General features: G+C 39.4%; 1 protein-coding gene across 5 annotated transcripts in view; it reads left to right on the top strand.

The window, feature by feature from the left end:
- Positions 1 to 16,824, top strand: part of vcla (vinculin a) — a 42,354-nt gene that overhangs the window by 2,220 nt on the left and 23,310 nt on the right. For 4 of the 5 annotated variants that reach the window (XM_079634948.1, XM_079634946.1, XM_079634947.1 and 1 more), the window contains exons 2-6: positions 10,171 to 10,241; positions 13,474 to 13,624; positions 14,524 to 14,632; positions 15,651 to 15,773; positions 16,150 to 16,310. In XM_079634948.1, coding sequence (XP_079491074.1) covers positions 10,171 to 10,241; positions 13,474 to 13,624; positions 14,524 to 14,632; positions 15,651 to 15,773; positions 16,150 to 16,310 — 615 coding nt within the window. Of the gene's footprint in view, positions 1 to 10,170; positions 10,242 to 13,473; positions 13,625 to 14,309; positions 14,433 to 14,523; positions 14,633 to 15,650; positions 15,774 to 16,149; positions 16,311 to 16,824 lie in introns of those variants that run through there. The other variant, XM_079634949.1, reaches the window with a different exon arrangement.

The following is a 16,824-nucleotide window of genomic DNA, read 5'->3' as shown; positions in this document are numbered from 1 at the left end:
GGAGGATCGAGGGGGAATTCTATGCAGTTCATTGGATGACATTTCCACCAGCACCAAAAAGTGTCTTGGAGCTTGTGCATTGCCAATGCAAAGCATTACAATGTGTGGGGGGGGGGGGGGAAGAAACTGCACATGTAGAAAGCACCAGCTACCATGCACAGACATGTGTCTATTGGTGCTTTTCCACTGCATGGTACGGCTCGGTTCAGCTCGGAACGGTTCGGCTCGCTTCACTTTTCCACTGCGTGGTACGACTTGACTCGGTACGGCACGGTTCGGTTCGCTTTAGCTCGGTTGCTTTTCCACTGCAGTTAGTACCGCTTCAAAGTAGGTGGGACTGATCGTTAATAGTTGCCACCTCTACTGGCTCGGTAGTCACTTTTTATTTTTTTTATTTTTAAGTTTGTAGGTCCGGTGGTAGCCGTGTGCGGCTAAGAGCTGTGCTACTTCTTGGAACACTTTTTCATTCCGTGTTGCCCCATCCAGCTCTCGCTGGATCCACTCCTCGGCAACCAACGAGAGGAACGTCTGCACCTCGTCCACTGAACACGATTCAGCCATTTCTTGTTTGATTTTTTTTTTTAACCTCTTTTGTCAAGTAAATACTCTAAAAACAGGTGCTACCGCGTTGGCTGTTGTCTGGCTATTTACATCTAGCGGGTTTAGTGTCTCGTGTCGCAAATACAATGACGCTGAAGTGACGATTCTGTCTGACCAATCAGTGATCTGCAGTGTTTTCACGTCACATTATAGTATCGGTACGGTACGCTTGGAACCTCAACAGAGGTGGTACCATTTAAAGCGAGCCGTACCGTACCGTACCATGCAGTGGAAATGCGCCATAAGTGAGCCGTACCGAACCGAGCCGTACCATGCAGTGGAAAAGCGCCAAAACGTGCCGTGCCGAGCCGTACCGTACCATGCAGTGGAAAAGCACCAAAGCGTGCCGTACCGTACCATGCAGTGGAAAAGCGCCATATGTAGGAACTGCAGCAACGCTGTCTAAGGATGAAACACACAACATTGTGAGCGTGCAGCCATGGCCTGAGTACATCTTTAAATAACATGACACTAATAAAAGTTAATCTGGTTCAAGTTCGTTTTTGTCTGGTGTTGTAAATTCACTAAATAGCCCTAGTTAGCCGTTGATAATCTAACTCAGGGGTTTTCAAAGTGTGTGGCGGGCCTCCAAACAGTTTCAGGGGAGGATCAATGGAAGTGAAACTATTACATTACTTGCATTAATTATCAAAAGGAGATCACACAGAATAGCCCACATGTGTGAGAGTTCAGATACAGTAGTTTTTGGGAACTGTTTTCCCCTCATCAGGCTGAAACTAATAAATGCCTAAGGACAGACCTTTGTTTATAACTGTTTGGTGCAGTAAGAAGTTATGTTCAGCAATATTAGGCTATTTTGGCTCAAATGTTGAGTGCCTATGGGATAAAACGTATATAATTATGATCCCAAAGGCATCCAGGAATTGAGCGAAACTTACCAAGTAAACTAAAAATGTGGTGGGGGGCACGTCGTTTCCCACGCTTTGTTTGAAGGCACGCAGTCTCAGACTTTGAAAACCCCTTATCTAATGTTTGCCTTACTATAACATTAGCCAACTATACAAAATAAATCCAACGTGGACGTTGCCTCATGGAGATACCGTTAATACGTTGCCTACTTCACCCAAGTGAGGTGTTCCAGAGCGTCTGCCTTCTGCCCTACAGATGTCGGCTTCACCCTCAGGAGAGGAAACGCATGCAAAATATACAAAATACAATGTGCGATTAGACAGGAATCAGGAGATAACGTAAGCTAACTAACGTTATATAACCGTGTGTTTTTTGAGATGTTTGGGAAATACTCTCGCAGTACATAAGCTTCACTTCAAATAAGATAAATTCGTATAACTGTTAGCTAGTTACACGGAAGGGGCTGAACGATGGAAACAACTTTAAAACTTTCTTCTTCTGGACGAAAAAAAAAAAAAACTTCAGCGTCATAGTCAACATTTTAAGACAAATGCAAATAAGCCCTTGATAAACTCTTTACAACACACAGTTAAATAAATAATTAGCTTGCGGTATCCACAGAAAAAAAAGCTGATCCTACCATACAAAGTTACTTCAGGTGCTAACACTAGCCAACTTGCCGTATACTACATTTAAAACGACAAATAGCTTAGCATTCGGCGAACATATGCCAAGACCAATGCATTCAGACTTTTTACAATGTTTCGGATAATGCTAGTGCTAATCAGTTACCTACCGTTTCCACGATGTGTGGTGCAGCCATACACTGTAGCCAAAAAACGGAGGACTCGCCACTGACCGGCCGCCGCGCCCGCGAGTTCAGTTCACATCCGGGTCTTCGGGCACCGGTTCAAATAATGACGTGATTGGTCAACTCAAGTTGACAAGGTAACAACACGAGCTTTGATTGGTTCTTACTCCGGCTAACATTTTGTGGTTAGCTAGCGAGATTATATCTACGTTATATTTTTAATGTGCAACAATTGACGTTGGAAACAAGCAGTAATGTGCTCGACAACAATTTATAAAGCCAGTTATAAAAAATTAACCAGTTCCCTGGAGGAGATCTATCAAATCGAAAACTAAAGGAGAAAAACAGACTTGGCCCACTGCCTATCAGGGAAGTGTTGGACAGTGTGAGTTTTCTGTTCTCTTCATTTAACTTCACACACGGTAAACTAAAGTGCCTCTAAAAAACTCTCAAAGGTTGTGTTTGTTAAAAAAGGGTTGTATGCAATATTTGGAAGTGTAGTTGAATGATAAGGTGACACCTTCAACAAGATCAGGGAGATATTGTCGTCAAAGACAGGCTGTAATCTCTCTTTTGTTAGTGTCAAATTTAATTGTTCCCTAAATGTCTTATCCTGTATTGGAGTAGTTACAGTATTTTAAACAAATAAGCCGACTTGAAGCAATGAGGTTTGCATCATACAGATGAACTGAGTGTTATATGGAGTCTTTATAGGTGGGCTGTATTCTTCCTTGTACAAGGAGTTCATCTGTTTAGAAAAGTACTTTAAGTTCCGGTGTTGTTTCCAGGAAACATCAAAAACAGAATCATTAATCTCAGAAACCTGTACCATTATTTTCCCAGTGTACCCACAGCAACCAGACAGAATCTTGCTGGTATGTTCTCTTTCCTTTTTGGTCTCAATAAGGGAGTCTCCACTTGAAGAAAGTTCTCAGTCTGTTATTGAAAAGCATGTAGTATGTGTAATACTGAAAAGTAATGAAATCCTGTTCATTGACATAGTTTGATATAATTTCTGGTCTGCACAAGCTGTTGTGTTCCACTCCCAGTCTGTAATGTGTTCTCACTTAAATATATTTGTTCTATTCTATTGTGTTCTGCTCTCATTTTAAAATTGCTTCATGTAACTTTGAAGTGTAGTTAAATATTCTTTTCAATTCTATTATGTTCTTTACTGCATTCTATTTAATTTTTTAATGCTTTGTGTGTGTTTTTAAGTAACTCTGCATTTGAAAACATTGGTTCTTCTAATAAGTTTCTACACAGTGTGTAGTTACATTTTCTATTCTATTCTATTTCAAGTTTATGTGCTCAGAAGTGTGTTGTGAGTGGTTTAACGCAAGCAGGACCTGCAAGATTTTTTTTTTTTTTTGGTGAATGCAACTTGTATTACTCAGTATTTCTTCTTGTTTATTTGGTAACTACTCCCAGCTGTCATTGGGTAAAGTAATGCGAGAAGAATCCTCCTAATGTACGCGAGTAAGTCACAAATAGGGAGTGAGCATTTTGTGCCGGGAATAAATAGGTCTTCTAGCCTGGGAAGTAACATAGTCTCACAGTGCATGGCCAGAGGGGGTGTTTCTGCAGGGAAAGTGACTCCCTGCTGGCTTTGAGGAAGTCTAAAGTGTCAGCGTCTTCACTGGACACACACCCAGAGCACCAGCACCTCTCTCATATGTAGCACCTGTTTCTGCTGAAGTGTCCAAAACATCAGCCAAGCCTCGAAATCAAGGCTGAGTGAAGAGGCTTTATATCTCTTCTCACTGTAAAGACTAGTCTGTATCTTGGAGACTGTTCTATGTTTAGATCGTCAACATTCTCTTGGTCACTTTGAGATTGTGGTGAGAGATTAGCTTGTCAACTAACATGAATAATGGCCCTAATTGGGACAATTAAAGAATTGAGCATGCAATTGTTTATTGTAATGCTGCTAACGCAAATAAATGACTCTCTCTAGTTCAAGCTTCCACAAAATATTAGATCTATATAATATACGGTAACCATATCCACGACTATACAGTCTGTAACTTGGACTGATTAATGGTCATTGCTGGGTGTTGAAGGACTGTAATGAAGCTAGTAAGGAACAGCCAACTAGGCTATATCTACATGGAAAACTATGAGTTAATTTAAGATTTTTTTTAGGTAATTTATCTCTCTTCTCTCTGAATGCTTTTTTATGACTCTTAACGGAGAAGACAGCAGGGGTCTGGCTGGCCTGGAGGGGAGTCTCCATGTCTGTCTGTCTGTCTGTCTTTTCAGCCAAGTCTGTCACAGTGCATTGGAAAAGAGCCATTGGCATACGGTCCATATGCAATATGTGCCATTTATGTCATCCATGGCTAAGCTCTTAGATTCACTTAGGAGTCAGCAGTAGCAGGGTAGCAGGGCTTATATGAAATGCTTCTGTTGTTATAACATCACTTTCGACGACAAAATGTAGCGATTAAAGACATGACCTAATGTAGAAATCAAAGCCAGACTCTAGGACTTCAGTGAAATGTTTTCATCTGTAGCCGCCACTTGCGTAAAAACTCCCTTAGTGATAAAATTATTGTGTGAGAGGAGGTGATGCCCTTTGAAACGTGTTAAACTGAGTAAATCCCAGTCATTCATACAGAACTATCACAATGTGATAGTAAGACCCACACTGATGACACAAGCATAAACTTGTTTGCAGTTTGCTGCTTCCCTCAGCTCCCATAAGCCCGCAAGTACTTTAAACAGACATATTCCTTTTAAAGCAAGTCTCCATTGTGACTTCTCCAGAAAATAATTCTAGCCTTGAGAGAATATATTTGAGTGGTGTAAATGTTTGCAGTATAATGCTCCAGACTGATTTCTATGAATTAAAAAGTAGATGGGACTCTACACGGCTCTTATGCGGGGTGGGATGACTAAATGGTATGACACTTAACATAAAATACAATAACAATCCTTTTAATTTTATTTATACTTCTCTTATAGTAAAAAAAGCACAAAAGCCTGCACACAATGTACTTGAAGAAAAATAAGAATAAATAAATGTGATATACTGAAAAATGTGATTTTTGTACCCTTGACCAAATAGTTTTCCTCCTATTTTAAATTTCCATACATGTCATTTCGTTATATAAAAGGGTTCATGATTGATTTTCTGTTATTTCATGAAATTATTATCAGTTTGATATATAAATTTGATTTGTGTGTGATTGGTCATTCTACGTATTTACTTAAAGAGAGAATGTTTAAGAAGCTCGCATCTTTCTTTCCTTCTTTTCCTTCTTACTACAGATGAGCCTATAAACAAAATATATGTAATGTATTGGAAAAGCCATCATGTGTATATATAATATATGATATTTTTAAATCTTACCAACACCAAACTTTTGAATGGTAGTGCGTGTGCGTTTTATTATATATAAAATGTATTAGCCTAGACTTCAGATGCAAAAGCCTCTAAGTCCGTCTAAAGTTTTTGTTTAATATTAACATTTTTATCAGGCTCCTATGTATAGGTTTCTACCTAAGTACCGACATTTCTGAGTGGTCTGAGGCTGGGATTATGTGAGTTTGAAGTGAAAGTATTTGATGAATGTATACTATGTGCGGAGAGCATTCACTCAATATTATTTATCTCATTTTTGACAGAGGTGGCTTTTAGAGGCTTTTGCATCAGAGGTCTTCATATACATATATCTTGTAAACTCACCCAAAACTTAATACAGTAATAATAACAATAATTTTAGAATTATCTGTTGTGGTTGGCCGATATTATATCGACCAGACGACCACTGGAAAGCCAATATGTAGAATAGAACATTTTATATAAACACACGCTCTACGATTCAAAAGTGTGGTGTTGGTGAGATTTTTTGTTTTAAATAAGTATCTTATGCTCTCCAAGGATGTGTTTTTGTTACAAACAATTGTTGGTTAAGTTTTTCCAGGATTCTTTGATAAATAGAAATGTAAATCATTAGATTTATTAGAAACAGTAAATCAATAATGTTACAAAAGATTTCCGTCACTAATTTCTGATCAATTTAATGCATTCTTACTGAATAAAAGTAATAATTTCTTTGTAAAAATTGTAATGAAACAAACTCTGGAAGTCTTGGCTAAAGTTTTGTGGAAGTGGGAACTCGTGTGACATTTCGGTTGCACTTTATGTATGTTTTGGGAAACTGGGCTGGTGATCGTCCACAATGCACAAGTTCTCTAAGTCTGGCCTCTTCAGTCTTGTTCTCTGAAATGGTCTGAATTGTGTTTAATGATATCTGACAATGGGCCGATAGACAGGAGCCGGAGCAGCTGCTGACCTGGGCTGCTCTCTCAGAATCCATTATCACAGCACTAATGCACCTGAGATCAAACAGCCTTTTTAGTGAAGCTACAACTGCTATACGCACTCTGCATTAATTATGCATCAAAAGTACACAATCGATGTATCTCTGCCTTTTGAGTCTGTCTTTCTGTTACCCATATGCTTTGTTCGACACCACGAAAACTGACAAATGTGCGGTCGAGGGGCCTTTTATAAAGTCGAACCTTTTATGGATCCACCAGCGTGTGTGCAGAGTTTCCCTTTAAAGGAGTCGTGAGTCTTTGTGGAGTTTGTGGGAATCAATGAGAGATACTTCTGAGTTCGAGCGTAAACATTCGGCAGATGACAGCCTTGTTATATAAACAGCCATCATGGAGAGAAAATGCAGTCGCACCTGCTTTTCTTTTGGCTGAGGGAAAGGCATCTTACTGGTGCCGTCACATTCTAGCACACACAAACACTGTATGTGGCCAGTGCAACCCTCACACACAAATGACCATTAGAGGAATGAGAATCATTTCAGATGTCAAATATCAGTTCAGTTTTTTATGAGCCGGTGTCATTGAACGGATGGTTGCTTCATTAACTGCCATGTTACACATGTCGCTACGCTGTAAAAGAAAAATACATTTCAATTGATGGTAAATTTATTGATTCATTTCCATGAACCACAGCTGATACAAATAGACAGTATAGACAGTTTGTAGTGTCACCTGCGCAAAAACAGAACCATCAGGGGAAAGGCCCGTTCACACCAACGATAACTATAATAACTAGGCTATTTTAGCATCCACACTAATGGACGATAATGTTATGCCTATTCTAATTGAGCGCTTCAGTTATGGTCTGTCAATATAACTGCAGAACACTTTATAATCAGGTGGATAATATTTAGCGTTTATCGGATGAAAAAAACTGATTCCTACTACGATATCATTTTAAAACTTGATAGTTATCATTCTTCGTGGTGTGAGCAGACCTTAACTCTGATCACTTAAAAAATCCAATAAACAATTACTTAATTTAAAATGTTACATAAAAGGGATTGATGCTCATAAATTGTAACAAAAAACATTAAATTTCACTGTAAATGTTGTATTAATGTTTTTCTCTGTAAATTATGATCATTTTGTGTTTTTTTATAGTAATTCTTACTTTTTATTTAAAATAAACTTCAGTGCACATATTGTCCTATCAAATCTAATATAGTTTTTCATTGTAAACATAAGGTAGCTATAGTTAACCAATTAACAGGTTTTTACTGTAGAATTCTTACATTCTTTTTCTGAAATTGGACATGTTTGACAGTGTAGTTTGAAATCATTGTCATCACTTTATTTACTGCTTTATTGTCCTAAGTTTAGGTGCAGGTAGCAATAGCAACTTGATTCAGTATTGTTCTAATCTAAATACATATTTTGTGCAATTATCCCCTGTTCATTTGTTGCTTTTGAATCTTTGGTGCTTGCTTGTAAAGCAAAAGTGGCAGTAAAGTGTAAAAGTGGCAGTGGGCTCTTATTTATTACCATTGCTTTTTGCCCCTTGCCCCTCAGATGGCCTAATAGACCAGGACTGAGCTAAGAATAACCATGGAGAATGTTGTTGAAGGTCCAGTATCTCAAGAGAAGTGTAAGGTGGAGACCCCACTGAGAAGAGCGTTTCAATATATCATGTGCCAATAGACACTAATAAGCCTCAGATACACTGAAAATAATGTGTGCAAGAGTTCAACCCTCTGATCACATGACAATTTGACTGGTGGAAGGGTACTTCATGTTTATCCAGAACGACTTCATTCTTATTCAGTACATCTACCAAACAGGCATGCACTCAATCTACTGTGCACAGGACTGATGTTTGTGACTGGCTACTGTGTGTGCAAATGTGATTGCTGTTCCCACTTTAGCCCTGCAGTTAACCCAGTTAACCCTGACTTATTTATGGGTCCCCTTCACCCAATTAGGGCCCAGTAAAAGAGTGTGCTGTACATCCTCCATACACAACTCAGATGTGATCAATGGTCCTTAGCAGATCATCGGCCATGAATCAATACACTCTATTATTTACTACTTTACATCTGTTAGACCGGTTTACTCATTATGTCATTCCTTATACACACACACACACACACACACACACACACACACACACACACACAAATAAACATATACAAATTTCAACTCATGATAGTGACTAGAGCTTGATGGGTGGTTGAAAGTCGTCTTCAAATACGTTTCAGAGATGGAGGACAGACAATGAAATGAATGTGACTGCCTTGGTGTAATTACATCATTAGAAAAAAAAAGAGCTGGCAGGAAGTGGCCATGTGCTGTGCGGAGATAACAAACATCTCTCTGTTACGCTGCTATCTCTGCATTAGCGGACTCTAAAGAAGGACACTGTAATGTCATTCCTTATGTCCAGTGAAAGGCCAAATAAACCACAATGATGTGAGCGTGTGTGTGGTCTGATATCTTGTCACCTCAGGATTATGATTTAAAAATAAAAGAGTGGTTTTGTGTGATGTAAGAGAGAAATAGGGGCTGTATTTTTTTAAATATTCTGATTAATGGCTGATAGGGTTGGACGTTTACCCCCAGCGTTCCCAGGCGGAAAACCAGCCTTGCAACATTGGGACTAACGTCCCGGTAAGTTGAAAATAGGAAGTCTCGTGAGAAGCGAGAACGAGCGAGAAAGAGCGAGAAACACGAACTGCTTTATGGAATACAAAATGTACATGTCAATGTTAAATGATACTGTGTATGATGTATTACCCACCTCGGTAGACATGATCCACACGATAAAGTTGGTGCGTCTGGGACTCATTTGTTCACCACACCGGCTCCGACCATAACAAAAGCACATGAGCAGCGGTAGAATGGGGGAGGAGTGCGCCGGCGCGCCGCAAGTGACTTTACGACAGTGATGTGAAAAATATACGCACCGCAGCTGTAGGGGGAGCTTGTTGAGAAAATCAGCAAAGCGGTGGCTAGAGTTACCGAGTGCCGCTTTAACACAAAAAATGAAAAAAATTTTTTTTTTCTATTGAACAAAAAAGAAGATATTATGAAGAATGTTGGTTGACGGGAGCCATTGACTTCCATAGTATCCCCCCCCCCCTCCCCCCTTTTGCTATTTTATTGTATTTTTTGTTGTTTTGTTTTTACTTTGTTTTGTGTGTGTGTGTTTTTAGTTTTGTTTCGTTTGAGTTATTTTGTATCATTTCATTTTGAGTGTGTTCATTCAAGAAATAATCAATAAATGTGTGTGGTAATGGCAGAGGATCAGCATGGGTTGTGGATTGTTGTTGTTTTAGATTGGACAGTTGGAAGTACTGGCAGTATCCCAGACAGCAAGCAGCAGATCAGCCTCAGGGCTCATTCAAAACACATAGGCCCTTATTGTGTCCAGATACTCAGAGCGACCCCATTCACAAGCTGTGTCAATCTGGTGTGCCTGAGGGCTAAAGCTTTTCCCTGTATGAATAACTTTGTTACAGCTGGTGTCAGAAAAATACAAATGCATGTAAATGGTCTCATCAATATGCATCTTGTAAACAAGCTTGTTTTACATGTGTTCTTAGGTGGGGAAGGAGACGGTTCAGACCACAGAAGACAAGATTATGAAGAGAGACATGCCTTCGGCCTTCATTAAGTAAGACCTGTGCTTCCTGTCTCTCTCCAGGCACTCATCATGTGAACATGCATAAACTCTAATCACACTGAACACAGACACGCTCATTGAACAGCATTAACAAGGCATGTGCCTTTCTTTACCTTGTCAAAAGAAGTTTTAAGTGAGTAAACATAAGATAGGATTGTCTAAACATCTGAAGCTTTTTGTTTATCCTTATTTTACACAATATGAGATTCCTATAAAGCCTACTGTCAGAGTGCATGAGGTCTTTGGATGTCTTGATACTGAAGAAAGCTCCACAATGTGATGTGGAGGTTAAATAAGGTCCGTTTGCTTGCCGTCCGGGGCTGAGTCATACCCTCACTGCTAAGGATTGTGGGCGTTTTCCAGCGAGCTTACAATGCATTTTTGATAAATCTACTAAAAACTATATGACTGCTCTCCCTAGTGTCTCACCGGGTGTGTGAAGTGGTGTCTTAGTAGCTGATGTAGATGGAGCAGTTAGTGTTGAATCTATTTAACATTGATGGACTGTCTTTGTGTCTGTCTTTCACAATCTTTTTCCTCGGTCTCTCAGTCTCAGTCAGAAAGTCACAGAGAACACAAAGAGGTGCTTGTTCCTTTGCTTCCCACACCTTAAGGGGGTAAAACTGCGAATTTAGGGTTTTTGTTTTTTGTTTTCTTTGATAAGGAAAGTGGAGAGAAGACTAGAAATGAGAGAAGAGGAGGTAACTGGATCAAGACATTATTTTACATGTTATACAGTACCGGTATATCAATTGTAATCATATATAATTGTTATGTATATTAACATCCTATAAAATCTAAAATATGATATATAGTAATGTGATTTAGGATAAGGAAGGAAGAGGACATGGTCGGCTTTACTGAGGCTTGTGCTTTATTCAATTTCAAATGGTCAAAACAAAAGTCATGCTCACAGCGCTTCAATAAACTCAGTCCAAATACACAATTCAAATACACAATGATGCTGCTCTCCAGAGCATTCAGCGTACACACAGGCACGAGTCCTCAGTCCGTGACTTATATCCGGTCTCTCCACGCCAATTAGTGCAACAAGACACAGGTGTTTCACATTGCTTAGTCTACCAGGGCTAATGCAAAGCGTTGCCCATGTTCGAAACGTTCTAATCGTTCTAATGGCCCGATGAGGTCAAAACCAATTCTTTCAAAGGGGACCTGCATTAAAGGGATGAGGGCGCAATGGCTCTTTTGGGGAGGCCGGTGGTTCACGACAAGCCCATAAGCCCACTTCCCTTTCAAATGGTCAAAACAAAAGTCACGCTCACAGCGCTTCAATAAACTCTGTCCAAACACACAATCAATGATGCAGGACACAGGCACGAGTCCTCACTCTCTTATCAACTCCCTGTTTCCCAGGCTTATAGCCGGTCTCTCCATGCCGATTACTGCAACTAGACACAGGTGTTTGTCATTTTGTGACTTGCTTCACACACTGGCCACTTTATTAGGTACACCTTGCTGGCACTGGGTTGGACCTTAATAACTGCCTTAATTCTTCTACGTTGCATAGATGATTCAACAAGTTTCTGGAAACATTCCTAAGATATTTTTTGTCAATATTGACATAGCCATCACACAGTTGCTGCAGATTTGTTGGCTGCACATCTATGATGCAAATCTCCCGTTCCACCACATCCCAAAGGTGCTATATTGGATTGAGATTAGGTGACTGTGGAGGCCATTAGAGACCCATTGTCATGTTCAAGAAACCACTTTTGAGATTATTTGAGCTTTGTGATGTGGAGCATTATCCTGTTGGAAGTAGCCATCAGAATATGGGTACACTGTGGTCATAAAGGGATGGACATGGTTGGCAACTATTCTCAGGTTGGCTGTGGCGTTTAAACGATGCTCAATTGGTATTAAGGGCCTCAAAGTGTGCCAAGAAAATATCCCCCGCACCATTACACCACCAGCAGCATGGATGCTTTCATGTATGCCAAATTCTGACCCTACCATCTGAATGTTGCAGCAGAAATCGAGACTCAACAAACCAGACAACATTTTTCCAATCTTCCATTGTCCAATTGGGTGAGACCGTTCAAATTGTAGTCTCTGTTTCCTGTTGACAGGAGTGGCACCTGGTGTGGTCTTCTTCTGTAGCCCATCTGCGAGTGGAGTTGACAGGTCCATATGGACCCTGCATGGCTTCTTTCTGCTCACTAATCGGCCTCCAAAGCGGCATCGTTTTTTAGAAGATTGTCCAAATGCAAAATAAAAGACAAACCGAAATGACAAACTGTGATGTGGTCATTACAGTAAGCAGGTCAATATTTCGTTACAGAAACAGAAGGAGATTACATTTAGAGGAAATGCTTACAGTTATTAGTAGTGTTTGGTAAGACAAGAATCACTATTTTCATTGCTCATAGCTCAAGGCTTTAGCTCGTTTCTTCCACACCATTTGTGCTAGAGACATTAATGATAACTCAAATTGTGCTGCTTATCGAGGGGAGTTGTGCTTTTACCTTTTCAAAGTGATCAGATTCGATCAGGCCTTGTGGATGATAAAGCGGGGGTATCAGTATGAATCTGTATCCATTTGAAATGACTGGGCAGACGGGCTCAGTTAAAGACCGTAAAAGCCTTAGCTGACACATTTGACACCATAAACACAAGCTGGCACAGGGCTCATCAATCAGAACACATGTGGCTGGTGACAGGAAATGTGAACCTCTCTATATATAGGCTCTGTTGTAAGCACTGACACCCAAGTGGTGTCTCATACAGGGAGGTGTCTGCGTACGTCTGGGTCTCCACCGCAGAATAATGATGAAGAAATGCCTCCTCCTGAACACGTCATCATTCTGCTCTCCCGTCGGGCGACTGGGATGTGCTTTTAATTTCTATTAATACAGTGTTATCCAGTCTGGGAGAAGATCTTACACTGCTTGCTGGAAAGCTTTGGAATTGTTTACTGCCCTCAGTTCTGGGAATAGAGTGTTTGAATAATCTTGATTTGTGATTTAGTGGGCCAGTACTTTAATTGCAATTGAAGTCAGTTAATAATGCCACCTCTTATTTGAATCAAATACATAGTTTTTCTTTTTGCACTTAATATTTAATTTATTTAGCATTGATGAGATTTGTTAGACCCTGGCATTCATACGGTATGTTTAATTTTTTTTTTACAATATATTTGCCTGTATAAAAGGCCCACTAGTACAAATGAATATACTCAGTCATTATGTTTCTCTTTTCTCAGGGTGGAGAATGCCTGTGCGAAGCTTGTGGAAGCAGCTCAGATGCTGAGGACAGACCCATACTCTGTCCCGGCCCGTGATTACCTCATCGATGGCTCGCGGGGCATCCTCTCTGGCACTTCAGATCTGCTTTTGACCTTTGACGAGGCAGAGGTACGAATGGGAATGAGGGCTATCTTAATGTTGAAATATTTCTGTCTTTCTGGCAAATTATCAGTTCAGCACATCCTGAATTTGAATTCTTTGGATCATCTATACAACAAAATAGCTTCTTCTGGCCTAACAACATTAAATACACAGTCCCTTGTCATGCGGAGTACCTTGTGGTCCTAATGTGCCGTGCTCCATATATCCAGCCTCCCGTGTGGGCGCAGCATAATGGAGCTCACAACGGAGCACATGATCTGAGTGAGCCGCCTTGCACAGTGTCTTCTATCAGCGCAGGCTACTTTTGAAGTTTCTACTTCTGCGTGTCACAAGATTCCTCATCACAAGACAAGACGCAAAACCCAGCAGCACAGAGGAAATAGACTCATAATATGTATTCGAAACCAAAAATGTTCCCTAAAACCATTTAATTGCTGTACTATTAAAAACTATTAGAAATATCCAATATTTGCAATGAAATTAAACATTTCCAAGAGAGCTCAGATTGTGTGGTGTGTGTATGTACATCCACTGGCAAGAAGCTATTAGATCATTGGGGTTTGTGGTGAAGGCTAACTCTCTGAGCTCTATTAATAGTGCTGCTATCATCTTTCTCAAGGAGCTGTGTTGTTCACAGGGCATTGAGTAAGCTTGATGTTTTGGTTCTATACTGTATCTTGTGGGTTTGCCTGTTTGCGGCAGCGACCTGTAAAATAAAACATTAGTTCTCAATGGTAGAGCATGGGGGTAGCAACGCAAAGGTCACGAGTTTGATTCCCAGGAATAATGTATACAATGTATAGCTTGAGCTTGAGTAAGTGTCTTTGGATAAGCTTTTGCCAAATGCATTCATGAAAATAAATTTATTTTTCTTTTGTATCATTGGTATTTTATGTCTTTTTTAGGTGCGTAAAATTATCCGCGTGTGTAAGGGCATCCTGGAGTACCTGGCTGTCGCAGAGGTTGTGGAAACCATGGAGGACTTGATCACTTACACTAAAAACCTGGGACCAGGTACTTCTGTTTAATGTTTTTATGTATTTGTTACTTCCTTTTTGAAGAGTTTATTTTATTCTGATTTTAATTTAGAGTTGACGCTGTTGACATGTTAGCTCATGCAAGTGGACAGTTGGGAGTGATTATTTGCATGAATTGGATTCATCTTTATTATTGTTGAATTATTTTTTTATGAAGATTTTTTTTGTTACTTTTTAAGATAATACTCTTTAAATGAGGGTATGAATATGACCATGAAAAAGTTTTATTTTGTTATATATGTCCTATTCAACTGTTTTCATTAGGTGGTATTGTTTTGGAGGGACGAACTTCTATTTATGTGAGGCATTTTCAGTTTCTAGTAGCCTTTTTTTCTTGCTTCTATTTGTGCATAATGTATAGCATGAACTATTGAAAAATATTTTGTTCAGAAATGCACATCACATGACTGCACTTACTGACCCCAAACCGTTCAAAAGTTTGGGGTCAGTAATTTATTTATTTATTTATTTATTTTTTTTGTTGAAAGAAATTAATACTTTTAATCAGCAAGGATACATTAAATTGATCAGGAGTGACACTAAAGACATTTACTGTATACACAAATTCAGCTTTGCCATCACAGGAATGAATTAGTTTACAATGTATACAAATAGAAAACAGTTATTTTAAATTGTAATAATATTATCACAAAATTACAATTTTAATCAAATAAATGGAGCCTTGGTGAGTATAAGAGATTTCTTTCAAAACATAACAAAATCTTACAGGTTTTTGAATGGTAGAGTATTTTTTTGTTGTTGTATATTTATTGTTTTATTCATATATATATATATATATATATAATATATACATATACACATACACTGATATTGGACATGATTTAATAGCACTGTTATTCTTCCGTCTTTAGCAAATCTCAAATTGAACATCCATTTTTGAATTATAAATATATGGAGAATAATTGCTAGCTGGACAGTTCCTCAGTCCTTCATGTTTCTTGCACAGGTGTTTAATTATTTTTTTGTTTTGTTAGGCATGACGAAAATGGCAAAGATGATTGATGAACGGCAACAGGAGCTGACACACCAGGAGCACCGTGTGATGCTGGTCACCTCCATGAACACAGTGAAGGAACTGCTGCCCGTGCTCATATCTGGTAAGAGACCAGCGAACCGCTGTGTGTGTGTGTGTGTGCGCTGCGTGTCGTCTCTGTGTGCCAGCCGTTGATATGGCAACACTGATAATTGGAGCCATTTAACCGCCTTAGTGGGAGGGATTGATTTTTCCCTTCATCCAGTTGGATTTCTGCAGTTGGCTCAGCAATAAATAGCGGGTTGATGGCAGCTCATCTGTACATGCAGAAAGGCTTTTAATGTTGATGTTCGCAAATATGTCTACTCATATGGAGATAATTAGTTGTCTGATTTTTGGATACATCAGATATAAACTGCACTCTAATATTGATCTGTAAAGTAGTTTTAGATAGCTCATGAAAGGGAGTACTGACAAAATTGTTTTTTGATACCCATTAGCAATTAAAATCTTTGTGACAACCAAGTGCACTAAGAGTCACGGTGTGGAGGAGGCCTTGAAGAACAGAAACTACACGTTTGAGAAGATGAGCGCTGAGATCAACGAGATTATCAGAGTGCTGCAACTTACTTCTTGGGACGAGGACGCCTGGGCCAACAAAGTATGAGCCTTATCACGTACATAAACGCATACACTCCTTCCTACAACCCCACCTTAAACAGTTACTTTAAGCTTTTGCTTTGAAAGATTAGACAGTTCCTAGCGTCCCTGGGAAATTTAAGTGTACAATTTTTAAAGTGATAGTTCACCCAAAAATGAAAATTAGCATGATTTACTCACCCTGAAGCTATCCTAGGTGTATATGACATTCTTCTTTCAGACGAATACAATCATAGTTATATTAAAAAATGTCCAAGCTTGATAATGAGAGTGAATGGCTGTTTGACTTTGGAAGTACATTAAAGCGCATCTATTCATGATTAAGGTGCTCGACACGGCTCTGCGGGGGTTAATAAAGGCCTTCTGAAGTGAAGCGATGCGTTCGTGTAAGAAAAATATCCATATTTACAACTTTATCGACTAAAATAACTAGCTTCCGGCAGGCGGCCATACGCATCGATTTACGCCAAAAGAGTCACACTTGAACGTGACGCACAACGTAATGATGAATGCGG

Source organism: Phoxinus phoxinus (assembly GCF_949152265.1).
Source record: "Phoxinus phoxinus genome assembly, chromosome: 14".
Classification (NCBI taxonomy): Eukaryota; Metazoa; Chordata; class Actinopteri; order Cypriniformes; family Leuciscidae; genus Phoxinus; species Phoxinus phoxinus.
This window is presented reverse-complemented; position numbering and strand designations above follow the sequence as displayed.